The 13,346-nt window shown below is 47.2% G+C and overlaps 1 protein-coding gene across 1 annotated transcript in view; it reads left to right on the top strand.

The window, feature by feature from the left end:
• LOC309545965 (piwi-like protein 1) overlaps window positions 1-13,346 on the top strand; it is a gene marked incomplete at both ends in the record, with an annotated part of 237,750 nt that overhangs the window by 124,497 nt on the left and 99,907 nt on the right. Inside the window, 2 exons of the mRNA XM_082245422.1 lie at window positions 5,887-6,087; window positions 7,414-7,517. Of these exons, the coding sequence (XP_082101548.1) occupies window positions 5,887-6,087; window positions 7,414-7,517 (305 nt within the window). The remainder of the gene's footprint in view (window positions 1-5,886; window positions 6,088-7,413; window positions 7,518-13,346) is intronic.

Raw genomic sequence — 13,346 nt, 5'->3', positions numbered from 1 at the left:
CCACCGCATGGCAGCCCGAAGCGCGGGAGAGTGAACAGACCCACAAGGAGAGAGGTCCCACATCCCGCAGCACATTCAAATGGAATCACAGCACAGAAACAAAAATCAAGCACAGTCCAAGAAACAATACTGATAACACCCCACCCCGCCCTGCACCCACCCCAACTTGTGCGGGCATAGAAACCCATAAACAAGGTCCCTGGTACAACCAACCAACAAAAAGGGGCAAAGGTCCATCTGTACAGTAGCCATAGGCGCCCAACGGGGCACAATGGAGGGTGACACACAGCAGAGCTCAGAGTGCAAGATGGGAGGGAAAAAAGAAAAAAAAAACAATGGGGGGGAAAGCCATACAGGGACCTCGCACCTGACCCAAGCAGGTGTCTGGGGCGAAAAATCACTGGACGGCATGCCATAGACAGTTCTCAAGGCGATTGGCATGGCAGATCTCAGCTGGGCCTAGGCTCTCCGTCAGTACGATCAGTAATGAACCCTCACAGCAGGCAGGGGCAAAACTGCATAGTGCAACAGCAGATAGGATCCAAGTCGAGAAAGGTATCCATCCACATCAAAGTCAGCAAAGCCATGGTTGAACTGATGAGGAGCAGCAGGGATCCAGGGAGCAACCAAAGTCACGGACTAAGAAAAGATTCAATGGAGCATAGGTAAGCAATGTTCCCAAGGGAGTAGGCAGCCATGAGGTCAATTGTGGGTCTCAAGGTGTTCCAGCCACACAATAGTCGCCTCCAGATCCTCAAAGTGGACACTGTCTTCACCTTCAACCCGGAGTCGGGCAGGGTACATCATGGCATACTTTAAATGTTTAATCCTGAGTCTGCGTTTAGCCTCCACAAAGCTCTTCTGGACCTTAGCCGAAAAGTTCGGGAATATGGCCACTTTGCGTTTGCCAATGGGAATATTGCCCTTCTCTCTCGCCAGGCGTAGTATGGCGTCACGGTAATTTAAAAATCTGGCAATAAAGGTGCGGGGGGGGGGGGTGCTCCTTGTGGGGGCGGGCAAACGGTGGGCTCTTTCCACCACAAATGTGGGGGAGAAGGACTCCCTGCCATAGGTTTGTATAAGGAGAATTTCCAGGTATGTGGAGGAGTCTGCACCTTCAGAGCCCTCAGGGAGACCTATAAATCGCAGATTACAGCATCGTAGGCGATTCTCCAGATCATCCTGCTTCTGTAGGATATGGGTTACCTGGTCCTGAAGCCTGTCTGGAGTGTTGCAGGGGGGTCAGGGAGTCCTCAATCCCACCGATCCGGCGCTCTGTCTCAGTAACCTGCTCCCGCAGCTGTTTCACATCCTGACGGATCAGGGATATATCCACTTTGACTTAGTCAATCTTGAATGTTAGGGTGGCCTGGCATGTGGAGATCGCCTCAGCACCGCCGTCGTGTCAGCTCCCGCCGTCGGTCCTGTGTCCATGCCGGGTCGGTGCCATCTTGGTTTGAGGCCTCATTTATCGGGTTTAGCCGCGGCCTCCGATTTCTTCTTTTGGTGGCGACATGTCCAGCGGGGAGCGAGAGGGGTACGGGAGAAAGCGGGGTGCCGGGATGTGCTGTGAGGGTGCAGGATGTGCGATTTAGGATGTACGGCTGACGGAGCTCCAGCTACTCGTGTCTCACTGCATGCCGTGCCAGGCCACGCCCCCCGAATTTGTCTATTTTATGTTAAGAGCAGTCACTAGGGCCATCTAATAGCAAGGAGAGGAGCAGTTACATTAGCTGGATGTTAGATGTCTTGTAAGCTATTTGGAAGCCACTAAAAGCTTTAGAGCATCAGAGGCCTTGTTTATCCTCTTTCCAGGAAATCGTAAGGGTAGACAAGCCTCTAAAGCTATAGCTAAGTGGATAAAAATGACAAGGGACTATAGCTCGGTGGATAAAAATGACTATCTCAGAGGGGATATAAGGCTCTACACTTGGATCCTCCACAAGGGCTGAATGCACATTCTACCAGAGCATTAGCCAAGTCCTGGGCAGAGAGAGCCGATGCTACCCGGGAGCAAATATGTAAAGCTGCCATGTGGTCAAGCATGTCAACGGTCATTCAACATTCTCTAATTGGACATTTTGGGTAGCCAGGATCAGGCGTTTGGGAGGAATGTCCTCCAAATATTGACCCCGCCCCAGAGTACTTGTTCATCCTCTCAAGGGCTGTCCTGAAAGACGAACGGGGTAAACCTGAGCTAGACTTCCTGCTATTTCTCTTTCCAGGAGTCTTCCAGGACAGCACGTTCCCACCCTTTGAAAAAATAGTACACCAAATCACCTTATAAATACAGATTCCTCTTTTAGGTTCTTGGGTAAACTGACCAGATGCCTGAGGGGACCACCTTTTTAAAAAGCTAGTGCCAATGTTTCCTGTCTGGTGGGAGGAGCTCCATCTCAATGGCTGTCTTGGAAGACTCCTGAAAACAGAGTTACCCGTAAGTCTAACTCTGGTTTTCTTCACACTAACAAAAGGTAGGAATCTGAAAGCTTTTTTAAGCTCACTGCAATGTACATAAAATGTGGGGAATGTGTTTTAAGTAAAAATGTAACGAAAGGGAAAAGTTTCACATTAATCAAGAGGTTACTGGAGATGGGGATGTCACATTCTTAAAGTGATTCTAAACCTTTATTTTCTACATTAAAATAACAAGCATGTCATACTTACCTGCTCTGTGCAATGGTTTTGCACAGAGCAACCCTGATTGGTCCCCCTCCGCTGAGTGCCCCCATAGCAAGCCACTTGCTATGGGAGACTCTTGCGGGCTTGGTCCCGAGCCTTGCTGTCTGCATCTATTGACACAGGCAGTGGGATTCTGTCTGCCCCCCTCTCCCTCACTAGCTGTGATTGACATGAGGGAGCCTCTTCCATTTCAATGCTGCCCCATCAGTGCTGCCTCATCAGTGCCCATCAGTTCAGCCTCATCAGTGCAGGAGAAAATTTACTTATTTGCAAAATTTCTCTCTGTATACAGCTTGTTTTCATGCCTATAAGCGCTACTCTTAAATGCTGATCTAAACGACTGATGTGATTGTCCACATAGGCTAACATTGAATTGTGTTGAGTTTAGAGACATACACAAAAAATGCTGGACGCCTCCAACATTGGCATTTTTCTGCCAGTGTGTATGAATGCCGTAGCTGTATGATGCTGCTCGTGGTGACTATCAGAATAGGCCCACAAATCCAATAGCAGTGCAGTAGGTGGCAGAATGAGCAGGCACTGCAGGTGAATGCAGTAATGCACACAAGCATGCTCTGGAGAAGAGCAGAAAGAAGGTGCTATCTGGTATTCCAAAAAATGGCCATGCCACTCAAGAGTTCCTAAGTGCACCATTATAATATGTAAAGCTGTAATGGCTGGATGAGGATTTTGTCACTTATTATATCAATGGGAATGCAAGGCATGATGTGGATCTGGCAAGATGTCCTGGTTGCCCAGAGACCTCTAAACTTTTATCACGGGTATGTGAAAGTTTACGTTTTTTGGGTTGTATTCAATACGTCTTGAGAGATCATGCGAATATGTATAAGTATAACATTTAACGGGTAACTCCGCTTTCGTGGCGAAAAAAAATAGCAAATAAAGAAAAAATATAATGTATACAATTGCGACACAAGTCGTATTGTTATTAAAAATGACCTTTCCTTTTCAATCTGCATCCGCTGTAATTTTCTGAAAATGCAATACAATATGGCTACATGGAGTTATTCTGTACACAGAATGTGTACTGAGCACACCTCAGAAACATAATTTCCTGCTTGTGTGATTGGCTCACCAATTTTCCCAGAAGTCTGCCTAAGATACAAGTCAGATTTCTGGCATCCCCTGCAACAAAAATGTCTCATTTTTGGTGAGATACTCCCAATAGGAACACGTCTAAAGGGATGCAGGCAAAGCAGGTTTCCTCATTAGGGTTCTGTGTCTGTACAGCTGATAGATAATTATGAAACAACCCCCATTAATTATGAAACAACCCCCATTAGACTCACTCAGGACAGGGGCACATAGGAACAAACTGTGATTTCTTCGAAATGACAAAAAGTAGGAATCTGCAACCAAGTTTGTTATAATCCTTGTAATCTACATAGATCACCCAGAGGGGAATGTTTTTTTTAACTAAAGTGGAGTTACGCTTTAAGTAATGACAGATACAGAAAATATAACAAGCATACTTATCTAATCATGCTGTTTCCACCATGGGTCCCTATGGCATGGCATGGCACAGAGATGATCAGATGCATGCATGATTGTATTTATTGGAGAAATACTTGCCTCATTCTTCATTTCTGCAGGCTTCTCCCCCTGTATGACTAGTCCCATGAAGCCATTCATCTGCAATTGCGCGGCTGCCCCCTTTCCAATGTCGTCATGTACAATGCAGGACCAGAGGGTTCTGCATTGTACTTAAAGATGTCAAGAAGCCTGTATGCATTGGGAGAGTATAGGTTAGGGCCAGCTGAATGAGAGTATAGGTTAGGGCCAGCTGAATGAGAGTATAGGTTAGTGCCAGCTGAATGAGAGTATAGGTTAGTGCCAGCTGAATGAGAGTATAGGTTAGTGCCAGCTGAATGAGAGTATAGGTTAGTGCCAGCTGAATGAGAGTATAGGTTAGTGCCAGCTGAATGAGAGTATAGGTTAGTGCCAGCTGAATGAGAGTATAGGTTAGTGCCAGCTGAATGAGAGTGTAGGTTAGTGCCAGCTGAATGAGAGTGTAGGTTAGTGCCAGCTGAATGAGAGTGTAGGTTAGTGCCAGCTGAATGAGAGTGTAGGTTAGTGCCAGCTGAATGAGAGTGTAGGTTAGTGCCAGCTGAATGAGAGTGTAGGTTAGTGCCAGCTGAATGAGAGTGTAGGTTAGTGCCAGCTGAATGAGAGTGTAGGTTAGTGCCAGCTGAATGAGAGTATAGGTCAGGGCCAGCTGAATGCGAGTATAGGTCAGGGCCAGCTGAATGCGAGTATAGGTCAGGGCCAGCTGAATGCGAGTATAGGTCGGGGGCCAGCTGAATGCGAGTATAGGTCGGGGGCCAGCTGAATGCGAGTATAGGTCGGGGGCCAGCTGAATGCGAGTATAGGTCGGGGGCCAGCTGAATGCGAGTATAGGTCGGGGGCCAGCTGAATGCGAGTATAGGTCGGGGGCCAGCTGAATGCGAGTATAGGTCGGGGGCCAGCTGAATGCGAGTATAGGTCGGGGGCCAGCTGAATGCGAGTATAGGTCGGGGGCCAGCTGAATGCGAGTATAGGTCGGGGGCCAGCTGAAAGGAGGGAAGAATAAGGGCTCTTTCACACGGGCGTTCCTTTTTTTTTTTGCCCGATCAGGTCCTTTTTTTTTTTGTAACGGACACGGATGACACTTGTGTCATCCGGTCCGTATGACCGTTTTTCATCCCATCCGTTTGCGGATGAAAAACTGACATAATGCATGTCTATGTAAATACGGATGTCTGCGGATGACACCACTGACATCCGTTTTTGCTTCAGTTCCGTTTTTTGAAAGGAAGAAAAAATAGGGTTCTCCTCCGTTCAAAAAAACTGAACTGAACTGACAAAAAACGGATGTCAGAGGATGATCATCCGATGACATCCGTATTTACATAGAGATACATTATGTCCGTTTTTTCATCCGCAAACGGATGGGATGAAAAACTGACATACGGAACGCCCGTGTGAAAGAGCCCTTAGTCTAGTATCCCTTGCTTGATACCTCCCCTAGACTAAAAAAAACATGTAAACATTTTTGTCTGAGTGATGGGGCGAGAGAGAGTTCAGCTGTAAAGGTACGAAGGTGACCAGACTGGGATTTTTTCAGCCCTTAACATACAATGTGCTCCTTTCTACTGCAGTTGCTCTGTTCTAGATTTCTAAAGCACCTCTTTCATCTCCCTCTAGGTAGTGTGTGTCCTGTCCAGTATAAACAAGATGAAGTATGATGCAATAAAGAAGTACCTGTGTCTGGACGTGCCCATACCTAGCCAGTGCGTGGTCGCCAGGACCCTGAGCAAACCACAGACCCTCATGTCTGTGTGTACCAAGATTGCTCTTCAGATGAATTGTAAACTTGGTGGGGAACTTTGGAGCGTGGAGATACCGGCAAGTCATTCCTACTGTATAATAGGAAAACCTTTTTTTTTTTTTCCATGTGTTCATAAATTTATATTAGAGCCTTGTGCTTATAATGTCACTAGACATTTTACACCCCACCACTACCTCATTAAGTGCTATGAACACTGTGTAACTGTAGGGGCATCTCATAGAAACAGAGGTCAGCTTTGAAATGTCATAAACCCCCTCTGAGCATTATAGGCCTCATATTCACTATTTCTTTTCAGATACTGTTACTACTTATCTTTTTACATGAGCAATCTGACCAGGTCCTCCTGTCAGTTTTTCAGGCGGACCTGATCAGATGGTCCTTGTATCACTATGGACCAGTCGGGGTAAACCGTCTTGTGTCCGTTTACACTTGCCTCCCTCCAATCTGGTCCTCTAAAAAAAAAAATTAAAATAATTCAGTATATTTTGGCAATACATGCATATTTTTCCATGTTCGATCCCTTTGAACACTGCAAGTGCATGTTGTTCTGCCAAAAATTTCCTGTTAGGCTCGCTCCGGATTGATGCAATGCAGGAAATGCACAGAAATCGCTGCGTTTCCCACATCGCACCGCATAGCAATAGCACTGTGTTTATGCGATCTGCTGCGGCTGTCACTCTAAAAGTTAACGACACCCCAAAAGTAGGTCACAGAACGTGGTGTTTGCGCTTGAATTGGATTGCATGGTTGTGAACACTCCACTCATGCAATCTGATTCTAGTGTGGCAGAAAAGACGGTGCCTGCACCTTTTTCGTGTAGATGCGGTGCAATTTGAGCCAAACAAAATGATGGGCTCAAATCGCACCACACAGATTCGCATAGGAATGCGGTGCGAATCAGATGCAGTGCGACACATCATATCCGTGTTAACCCGGCCTTTATGGGCAGATGATGCCCTGCATTTTGTGGACCAAAATTGTAGGAAATGGGATCAGCCCTGTCCAGTTTACTAAATTTCAGAAATATCCTTCCGGTCTCTTTACCATCTCTACAATATAGAGTTTTTTTTCTTTTATAGATGGGGACTGGGTGGGCTGATTTAGACTCCTTGGGATAACACTTGAATAGTAAACAGGGGAGTTCTGAATTCTGACATGATCAGCAATTATTTGCACTTCTTGAACAGATATTGCCAAATGCTTTCAGTGATGTATTTACCAGACCAGAAAGGAGCAAATAAGAATAGGGTTTACATACAATCTTTGGAGAATGCTATTTGGGACCTCACCTAAAAACTTTTGTTTGGCTGTCGTGCCTTACCCTCTTGCTTCAGTACTTTTTCACTGACTAATGGCTGGAATTCTTTGTGGGTTTCTTGTAGGTGGAGCGCATGATGGTAATCGGGATTGATATCTACCATGACACCGTGGCAGGAAAGCGATCAATTGCTGGTTTTGTCGCTAGCATGAATAAAGGAATGACTCGGTAAGATCATGGCTGTGTCATGCAGCTGTCCAGCTCAAAATGAGCTGAAATTAAAAATGCACCTGTCAATTTTATGCAAGATCGTATTGTGTAAAGGAAGAGGGAAGGAAAATGGAGATGTCATGTGAAGTGTATAAATTCACATTTTATTGTTTATACAAGTTATGACTGCGTTTGGAGTTGAGTTAAGTAACTCTTCACTTGATGGGAGGTAAAGGGAGGGGAGAAGAAGTTAAATCCTTTGCATTAGCTCTGTCCACAGCTTGTTCTTTGCATAATAACTGGTATGACTAGTAGGGCTGCTGAATATAATCGCCGAATCGATGCATCGCGATGCGACCCTTCGCGATTCTGCATCGATTCGGGGTGACTGCAAAATCGATTACTTAATGACGTAATTTCCGGGGGCGGGGTCAGTATAGATTGTCATGGCGGCGCTGGCGCGTGATGAGAGCGGCGGCGGCCGGGCCTCGTGGGAGAGGAGAGCGGAGCTATCAGTGCTCTGGCCCCAGGAAGGTTTGGGGCGGCCGCGGCCTTCCCAGCCGGAGATGTGACGGCGGAAGATGACGAGAACCGGGAGAGCGGCAGAGCCAGGTGAGGGGGCGGATAGGGGAAGCACACTGAGGGAGAGGATCTCATATGCTACTCGTTGTGTGGGTGGGCCAGGGATGCGGCCAGCTTTTGAGATATCACCCGCTTGAACCCCCTGCTGCCCGCTCACGCTCCTGCCTGCCCACCTATCTGGCCCCTCGCCTGCCTGTCTGCCCGTCCAGCCACCTGCCTGTCTGCCTGCCCGGCCACCCACCTGCATGCCCGGCCACCTGCCGGCACTCAGAGAGCAGTCGACCAGGAGCATGTGATGTGTGTGAGCCTGCGAGGTAAGCTCAGCTTTTCCCTTATTGCCAGTGTGTTCCCTGATGCAGGTGGGGGAGTCAGTGTCAGTTCCCCGCATCCCCCACCTTGCACTGTCCGACTCCGCAGTGACATTTTAACCCACCTCCCCCCCCCCCCCCCCCCTTCTGCATTTGTGGTAATGTACTAGTATTATTACTCCCTCCCCCCACATTTATGTTGTCATGGAAGGGGTTAATTTTCAATGCCACTGACCACCAATGTGGGAGAGGGGGTTAATAATACTGACACCTGTGCTGGGGGTTATTAATGCAGCCTCTGACACTAATGCTGGGGGGTCTTTAATGCGTCCACTGACACTAATTCTGTGAGAGTGGTGGCGAACCCTGACAGCAGGACATCGCCTCCTCTGTCACCCTCTTCTTGGAGTCTGGCAAAGAACAGGCCCAGGACGGCCTCCCCGCACAGACCTCCACAGTTCCCAGGTATGCTTGCTTCTCAGCCCCCCCCCTGCCATGATGCCTGCCTCCCAGGGTGTAATGGATCCCTTTGCAGCATTTCCATCAGGGGATCAGACAGCCTGTCTCTGTGTCTCTCATCAAGGACATGCTATATACCCTAAAATCCTCCATGCACGCGGACATGATGTCCTGCATGCATCAATTCAAATCAGAATTACAGTCCCTGGGCTCAAGGGTGGATTGTGTGGGCCCTGGTAAGGAGGAATGCTGTGCTCTGTAGTCCCCCTAGTTGTAGTACAGTAGGCCCTGGTAAGGAGGAATGCTGGGCTGTCTCTGTAGTCCCCCTAGTTGTAGTACAGTAGGCCCTGGTAAGGAGGAATGCTGGGCTCTGTACAGAGCCCAGCATTCCTCCTTACCAGAGCCTGTTATACTACAACTAGGGGGACTACAGAGCCCAGCATTCCTCCTTACCAGAGCCTGCTATACTACAACTAGCATCAGGTAACTCTTCTAACCTGATGTGGCCTGCTCTAAAGGGGGATCTATGAGGGGACCTGCTCTACTAAAGGGGGATCTATGGGGGGACCTGCTCTACTAAAAGGGGATCTCTGGGGATGCTGGCCTGCTCTAAAGGGGGACCTATGGTGACCCTGCACTAAAGGGGATCTATTCCATAGATCCCCCTTTAGAGCTCAGTTCCCCTGGATCCACTTTAGGGCAGGCCCAGGCTCCCCATAGATCTCCTTTAGAGCAGGGTCCCCATAGATCCCCCTTTAGAGAAGGGTCCCCATAGTTCCCCCTTTAGAGCAGGGTCCCCATAGATCCCCCTTTAGAAAAGGGTCCCCATAGTAATCGTGATATCGAATCGTATCAAATTGCGACCCTAATAATCGTAATCGAATCGTGAGGTAAGTGAAGATGCGCAGCCCTAATGACTAGTGTTACTAGTTGCCTTGCAGTCTAAACTTTTAATATTGCCATGGTTAAAATTATAAAGGGCACTCAGTAACAGAAAACAAAGTGGAACTTCAGCCAAACTTTTTTCTTTTCTTTTTTTTCTTCACCTCTCTAGAGTCCATTGAGGGACAGAGCTTGATAATAGGCAACCCAGGGCTTTACTGCCGCCTACAATAGAAATGGACACCAAGACACCAGGCTATACCCTTCCCCCACTTCATACCTGCTCAGCTTTGCCTGGTGTCATTAAGAGAATAGATGCAATTTTCCTTTCTGCCTTATTTTTCACTTGAATTTTAAAGGTTTCTATAAAAAAACAATTAGTAGTATGGTCGGGCTGGATTTTGAAACTAAGCATAGTGGTGTTTTATCTTATGCTGTCCTGCAGTTGGCAGTGGCTTCCCATCTGAGTTTGTTTAGCACAGGATTCAACTACCAAGTCAGGCCTGTAAGGGGTTACTTTGGTTGGAGGGCCCGTGGAACCCAGCTTACTTTGGAGAGGTTGGGAAATTCCTGTCTCCGCTCCCTAGGCCCCTCTTATGTGCAAGTCACCCTGTGTCTATTAGGGGCACAGGGCGACTGAGAAAATGGACAACTACTTAATAATAGACACTGAGAATGTGGTTAGGATTACTTCAGATGGGACAGTAATGTTGATCAAGACTATCCCTCAAGATATCTGATAAATTAATTCCCCTGTATCAGAATAATAGAACATTGTATGAGCTTTGCCTCATAAACTATTGTACGTAGGAGGCAGACTGTCTGCTACTGGGGTCTCCTGCTATTGTCTGTTTTATAAGGTGTTCTGTGTTTATACTTAGGATAATGTGTATTGTACTTTGTTTTAGCCTGGTTGCCGGCATTCGGGTCACCCAGGCTGGTTTAAGTGCTGCGTTAATTAGCATGTTATATCATTGTCGGCTAGTAGTTGCTAGAGGGGGGAGATCACTGTATTGTGCTAAATACCTCTCCTATTGTCTACTATGGGGATGTATTTATACTTGTAATAATGTATATTGCACTTTATGAGCTTGATGCCGAGAAGTCTGACCTGGAGTGAGATCCTGATTAACCAAAGCATTTTCTAGGTATGGATTCCTACTCATTCATATTCTTTCTGTCTGGTGGCTAATTTGATTAACTCTTGGAAGATCCTCTATGATGGGATTAGCCATGAGTCCACTGTACCTTTTTATCTAAACCATTGTTATGTTTTGGGTAACTATCTTGGTCATTCATGTGGTTGTTTAGCTATAGTTATTATATTCCTGTGTGCAGTTTGTATTGTTAGGGTAATATGATCAAGAGGGGGATGTCTTCCTGTGGGGTATATATTCTGTGTGAGTTTGTTCAATAAACACGTCCAGATTTGCAGCTAAAATTAGTTCTGCCTAGCTTTTGGTTGTAATAGGCGGCTATAATATCGGATATCTCTGTTCAAGACTGGAGGAAGAGGTATACTGATGGAAGTACTCAAGCACAGTGTGGGTCGGTTTCGTCACAAGGCCAGTTATTCTGAGGATTTTTTGTGGTGTTATCAGGCCCAGAACTACAGCAGTGGTTTGTTGCCATCTCTGAATCGCTTTCTTTATTCTTGCTTTCTTTCTTATTCTTCCTTTTTCCTAGCCTTTCTTGTCCTTCCTTTTTTTTCCTCTTGTCCTTCCTTTCTTTCTTGTCCATCCTTTTTCTTGTCCAACCGTCCTTCCCATTCTTCCTTTCGGTCTTCCTTCCCATTCTCCCCTTCCTTCTTCCCATTCTTCCCTTCTCATTTTTTCCCTCCTTTTTTCACAGGGATAATACCATGGCAACAGTTTGTGCAGGGCTAGGGGAGCTAACCTTTTTTATTTTACATATCAGCCTGCACTTTCCCTGAAGCTCAGGATAATGGGCACAATTTGTACGCAAACTGACATTTTACACTTTCACAGTTTTCCCTGACTGACCACGACCCAGGTTGACGCGTGTGTGTGTACGAGTGAGTGCAAATCTGATTTTGAACAATCAGAATACAACCCCACTTAATGTTTTGAAGGAATAGCAAATGAACTTTACAGATGCGTTGGACATGACGCACATGAAGACTAGTGAAGTGGAAGCGGTACGTTTTTGATAAATACCATTTCAACATCCAAAGCCACATGTTGGGTTGAGAAGTGGTTAGTTGAACCTTTATCTGTAATCATTGTCTGTCCATGAGGTCACTGGTGAAGCACTTGATGCATACCCCCAAAACAAGTCGTAAAGACTGGGCAAGGAAGTGGCCAGGACAGACTGTACTGTGTGTGGTGTATCGTGGGCAGCAGACGCAGTCCTTTGTGACCTAGTGTTCTACCTGCAGTTGGTTTTCTCTAATAGTATCGTCTCCTACTGATGGGAACATCTCTGGTGCCGATTTGGAAGGGTGACCTATCTAACTAGGACATTGTTGTTTTTAGGTTTAAGATTAAACTTGGTGAAGGAAAGGATTGTTCCTTTTGTAACAGATTCCAGTCTGATGTACTTGTACGAGCAGCCAATATTTTTTTCCCTCACCTCGCCCTAGGGATGTCATTCCTCTTCCTGTCTTGCAGTGAAGGTGTTTTCTTCAGTTATGCAAGGTTCTATATGTCAGTTGGTCCAACTTGTGGCTCCATCTTGTGTGTGGTGCGGTGGGCTGCGCTCGCCGCGCTTGTTAAAGGGGCAGTTAACCCTTTATTATCCGGCATTTGTTATAGGGGCAATGGATTCTCAGGAGGGCAAATTTCCTACCGCCTTGGTGGAAAGCCAGGGGACCGCTGTTTCCCCCCCAGGGGGGGATTTTGCCACTATTGTGGCTGGCCTTGCTGCTCAGGTGCAGATGCTGGTGGCTGCTCAATCTACTAAAAGACCCAGAGTTGCTCTTTCCTCTGATTCTGAGGGTGAAGGTGATGGGGCTGTTATGGCGGGGGCCTCCTTATCGGGGTCCCGCTCCTCCCTGGATCTAGTGGGGTCTGAGGTGGAGGCTGAAGTTGAAGGGGTTGATAATTCTCCCCCTGGCTCGCCTGAAGAGCTTGCAATCATGGATGAATTGATTGCTTCCATAAAGCAAACGCTGCGTTTGCAGGATGAAGTGTGTCCCCCCGCTGCCTTGGCGGCTTATGGGACGCAGAGAAAACGCAGGACGCCGCAGGTTTTTCCCTGCAATGATGATTTTCAGCGCGCTGTTAAGGAACAATGGCGCAATCTGCGCAAACCTTTTGCTGTTCCAAGTAGGTTCAAGCTGCGTTATCCTTTCTCGCCTTCCACTGATGAAAGGTGGTGTGTGCCTCCCCCAGTGGATCACGCAATTGCGGTTTTAAACAAATCCACTGCGATTCCTGCAGAGGATTCCCCTGTGTTCCGTGATGCCACGGATAGGAGATTGGAGTCTCTTGCCCGTCATACTTATTCTGTTACGGGTTCTATGCTTAAGGCTCTGTTTGCTTCTCTCATGGCGGCCCAGGCGATCGCAAGTTGGACGCAGATGCTTAGGCGCGTCCTAGTGGCCGATTCGGCCTCGCCGGCGACCCTGGATATGGTGGATCAAATCCACCAGGGT

This window comes from Pelophylax lessonae (assembly GCF_965119305.1).
Source record: "Pelophylax lessonae genome assembly, chromosome: 2".
NCBI classification, from domain to species: Eukaryota; Metazoa; Chordata; class Amphibia; order Anura; family Ranidae; genus Pelophylax; species Pelophylax lessonae.
This window is presented reverse-complemented; position numbering and strand designations above follow the sequence as displayed.